At 36.3% G+C, this 4,280-nt stretch overlaps 1 protein-coding gene across 10 annotated transcripts in view; it reads right to left on the minus strand.

Moving 5' to 3' along the window:
- The window catches only part of LOC106513529 (protocadherin-15), a 207,090-nt gene that overhangs the window by 160,115 nt on the left and 42,695 nt on the right, over positions 1-4,280 (minus strand). For 6 of the 10 annotated variants that reach the window (XM_014002479.1, XM_014002439.1, XM_014002418.1 and 3 more), the window contains exons 3-4: positions 3,288-3,302; positions 1,021-1,086 (exon numbers count right to left, since the gene is read on the minus strand). The exons of 2 other annotated variants lie outside the window; for them this stretch is intronic. In XM_014002479.1, the coding sequence (XP_013857933.1) occupies positions 1,021-1,086; positions 3,288-3,302 (81 nt within the window). The remainder of the gene's footprint in view (positions 1-1,020; positions 1,087-3,287; positions 3,303-4,280) is intronic. 2 more of the 10 variants (XM_014002432.1, XM_014002446.1) reach the window with 1 other exon arrangement.

Here is a 4,280-nt window from a genome sequence, read left to right on the forward strand (position 1 = left end):
TTGTTTAGTAAATCAGTCTCAAAACAAGATCAAGAACACTTTTTGGCTGGATATAAGATTTTAAAACATGGTAAGATGGACAATTTTTGCAGTGAAAGGCATTTGCAATATATGATGCAAAGTCAACTTTCTTTTTGATATGTACAGCGTTTTTATGACAACTCAAGGAAACAGTTAATTGCGGTATAGAATTGAACTGTATGCCTGAAAAATACAAAATATCCCCCCCAGCTCTTTTTCGACCAATAGTAAGAATTCTTCATCCCTAACATGAACATATCTGAGGGTACACATCCACTTGTCCACATCATGACGGTAGTAAACACTCCAAACTGAAAGAGAAGGATAAAAAGGGAGAAAGCCGAGAAGGTGAGATGATAAAAGACGTAGAAACTTGAGTGTAAAATAGTGGGTGCAGGTGATGAAGAGGTTAGAAAGAAGACAGAGAAAAGAAAAGGAGAAGCACAAGAGATTCATCTAACCCACTCAAGTGCTGCATGTTTGATTTAGGCTCCACTGACTCCTGACCAGCGGTAACACAGGTATACCGCAGTAAGTACAATCTGCACGGGGAGCAGACGACTCATTAAAAAAGCCCCAAATCATGTCTGTGTGCCAAACACCATCTGTTTTCACTGAGACATGCACACACTCTTACACACATGTCCACATTACTTGAAGTAACTGAACAAATGGACCAAGTGCAATTAGAATTTACTTTTCCTGAATACAAAACACAATCATAATGACAGTTCAACACTTGGAACAAAACATCTCTTATAAGACAACAAGTGGCATCATCTGAGCCACCACATATTGTTGTATTACCAAGCTCAACATTCTCAACAGGGCAAGTTTTATTATATATTGCATTACAAAAGCAACACTCACTATAGCGAGAAAACAATCCCACCAGTGAATAGCACTTCACTTGAGCTCAGCAGCATTTATTACAATGGAATGCAGCAGGAAGTAGAGGAGGACATGAGTGAGAAACTTGGGGAACTGTAAGATACGTACCATTGGGGCTCTCCTCGTCAACAGTCACAATGGTTGCAGGGGGGCCTGGCCGAGACAGCTTACACTCTGCATAAACAAAACCTCAAAGTTAAAAGTCACGACAAAAACAGCCTGATTGATGTGTGTTAACCAGAATTCATTTCAGTTTAACAAAACATTTAGGAAWGCACATTTTGTGAAAAGTAATTAAATAGTAAAAACATATTATTTGTTATATAAATTTAGCACAAAAAGTGAGGAAACATGCGTTTGTTAGCTTAATTCTTTGTTGTAACAATGCTTATTGGTAAAAAAAAAAATCATATACCATTGAAAACCCTGTTGCAACATGTAAAAACAYGCATTTGTGGGATGATAGGTTGTACACATGAAAACACTGCCAAATCCTCTTTGCCAAACAACTATTTTTGCTAATGATACTTGTTTTAAGCTTCTAGTAGCCCCAGGTGCCCAGTTAAGGGTTTATTGTAAAGAGTTGTTAAAATAAAGAAATAATTTACAAAACATTGCATTTCCAAGGTTTTAGGAGGTACACTTCTGAAATCAAAATACTTATATGTGTTCTTTTTATTTTACTACTTGTCATAGGTGATTTAAAAAAAATGTAAATAYTAAGCCAGAGTCCAAACTTCTATGACTTCATAAAAGTTTTGATAAATGACTCGATCAAACAATCAAAAGTTAAACTACCATGGAGTATTTCAGATAATGTTTTAACCACTGTTCAGGTTAGTGATCAGTACAATCTGTTTGCCCAAATTCTGATTTCTACAAAGATAATTTACAGTCTTTATTTTTACAGAATGGATATGTGCTTAAACCAAAGTCAAGGCATTGAGGTCTCTGATGCAGACTTTTCAAGATTGTTATTTTCTGTTTGTCAACCAATTTTTGCAGGCATTTTACCCTGCCCTTGATAAAACGTACACAAATAAAGCTACAATTTTTTTTTGTTATAAAAAACTCTGTTGAATAAGAAACTGAAAATGAGAGCAGCTGGTGTAAGCATTTGAAKATGTTTTTATTTTTTTCCCTAAATTTTGTGAAGCATAAAATTAGTTTGATAAACTAGTTTTGTGACTTTTGATAGTTTGGTAAAATGWGCATTCCTCTTTATATTTCTGATTAGTTTCCTTTATAGATGTGTGTCTATTTATTTCCTTTCTGCACTATTTTAAGTCATTCTAAACTAACAAACTACAGTGATAAAGTGAATTAAGTCAAAGTGGGATAATTGTTGGGTGTTGTTTTTATTTTTTTTATCATTATATCCATCCATCAATTTCCTTTATCTGTATAATTCTGTGTAGGGTTGCAGGGAGCCTGTGCTTCTTTAAGCCCTCAGTGAGTGAGATTGAGGCCACATATTGCCGCTGTTTGTAAAGTTATACGTTGTATACATATTTGCATATCATCATTACAACATTTAAGTTAAAAAACTAATTCTCACATACTGTACCWTGATAAAAAAGCGTAAAGGATGAACAATTGCAGAGTCTACTGAATTATGGTAGTCATTWGAATGTGTTCTCCTAAAAATCAAGTAGTTTGGGGGCTTTGTACTTCCAGATTAAGTTTAAATACAAAAAACAAAATATTGTTTTTTATGTTTCTACTGGATTTAGAAGCCACTGTAATTATCATGTGGAAATACATTTCAATCAACTGGCTTCAGTATTTAAATTAAAGTTTCAGTAAGACCCAAAYAAAATGTCATGACAAGAGTGGCCAACACTCACATTGAAAAAGTGACTTTAAATGCTATGTTGCACTGGTCTAGAGAATTAAACCAAAAAATACAGTGTCTCTCTGTCACACAGGTGGATCATTTCACAGCAAATAGCTTCAATGACTGCTGCAGCAGGAACATCCACAGTAATTGACTGATGATTCTGACACGAGACAAACAGGGTGGCAAAAGCACATGGTAACATCAAGAACGGAGCAGGAGTGAGCRAAGCTTCACAGATGGAGGTCACAGCAGCTAGATGGTATAAAAGCACATGGGACACAGGTAGTGGCAGCATGACAGGCAGCACCAGATGGGGCAGTGGAGGGGGTTGAGGAGGAGGAGGAGGCGGCAGAAGAAAGGGAAGTGCCTAGTCTAGGAGCACAGGCGTTACAAGGCAGTTTGGATGATGTAAGGAAATTCTGGGATTAAATGTTTTTTTTTTTTTCATGCTACAGGGTATGGCCAACGAAAATGGCAGAATACAGGAAGGTAATAACACAAAMGGCAAAAAGACAACAGAGGCTTGCCCTCTTACCCTCATACTGCCAGTCTGAAGGAGTCAGAGGTTAGTGTAGCCAGAGGGAAGCAGAGTAGAAGCATGAAAGGAAGAAAGTTAAAAAGAGAGAGATCAAACATTTAAAGGAGACATAGCATGCTAAATGCACTTTTTTGCATTTATAAACTATTTTTTGTGCAATTATAGTGTCTAGGAGTGTAGAAAACTTTAATTTATTCTGTCCATTTACTGCAAAGATATGTTTATATTATTTTATAGGTCAGATTTTTCAGTTTGTTCAAAATCTGCTGTTGCTTATTTCGATTCATTGTTTATTTTGTCACACTTTTTTCTTCGAAACTACCATTTATGGTAATGTATTTCCGGCCAACTGGATTTCATAGTCCACCATTTTTTTCYTCRCTGTGTGATTTTGTAGTTCATAGCGTCATGCCGAATATGCAAGTTCAGAAGTCAAAATGTTCGGTTCTGGGGTGTGTGAACTCACATGATTAATCTACATAGACTACCAGCATCACAGTTTCTTCAAAGTGTCTGGTTAAGTTTTATTTTTCAAGGAAATGGACCCACAACAGGGCGGAAAGTGCTTGCGGACAACACAGGATGAATGTTACAACARCAAAGGTGAGTTAYRAACTATAAATGTCTTTTAACTGYCTAATTTAKCTGTTTCTACCCTCTGTTTTRGAATATGAGGGGAGAAAAAACAGCTKTGTTTAAGTTTCTTTACCAAACGGGTGCTCAGCACCATGTTTTACTTTCAYTTTTGCCCTGCACTGTAATCAGCGTGTCTGTGTTGTTTTTCTTTTTAAAAATGCCGGAGTGTTTCAAACTGTGATCTAAAGTTAACATCAGCTGTTTTAAATGAATTTTTTGTCTGGTGTTAAAAACGGGAGCAGCAGAATGAGGCAGAGAAGCTGTGAGCGCTGTGTATGTGAAGTCCTCATAAGGATAGCAAGATGGATGTGTGTCTCTCCTTTTTTCTCTGTGTTGCTGTTTTTGCATCAAAAA

Source organism: Austrofundulus limnaeus, unplaced genomic scaffold, assembly GCF_001266775.1.
Source record: "Austrofundulus limnaeus strain Quisiro unplaced genomic scaffold, Austrofundulus_limnaeus-1.0 Scaffold0, whole genome shotgun sequence".
Classification (NCBI taxonomy): Eukaryota; Metazoa; Chordata; class Actinopteri; order Cyprinodontiformes; family Rivulidae; genus Austrofundulus; species Austrofundulus limnaeus.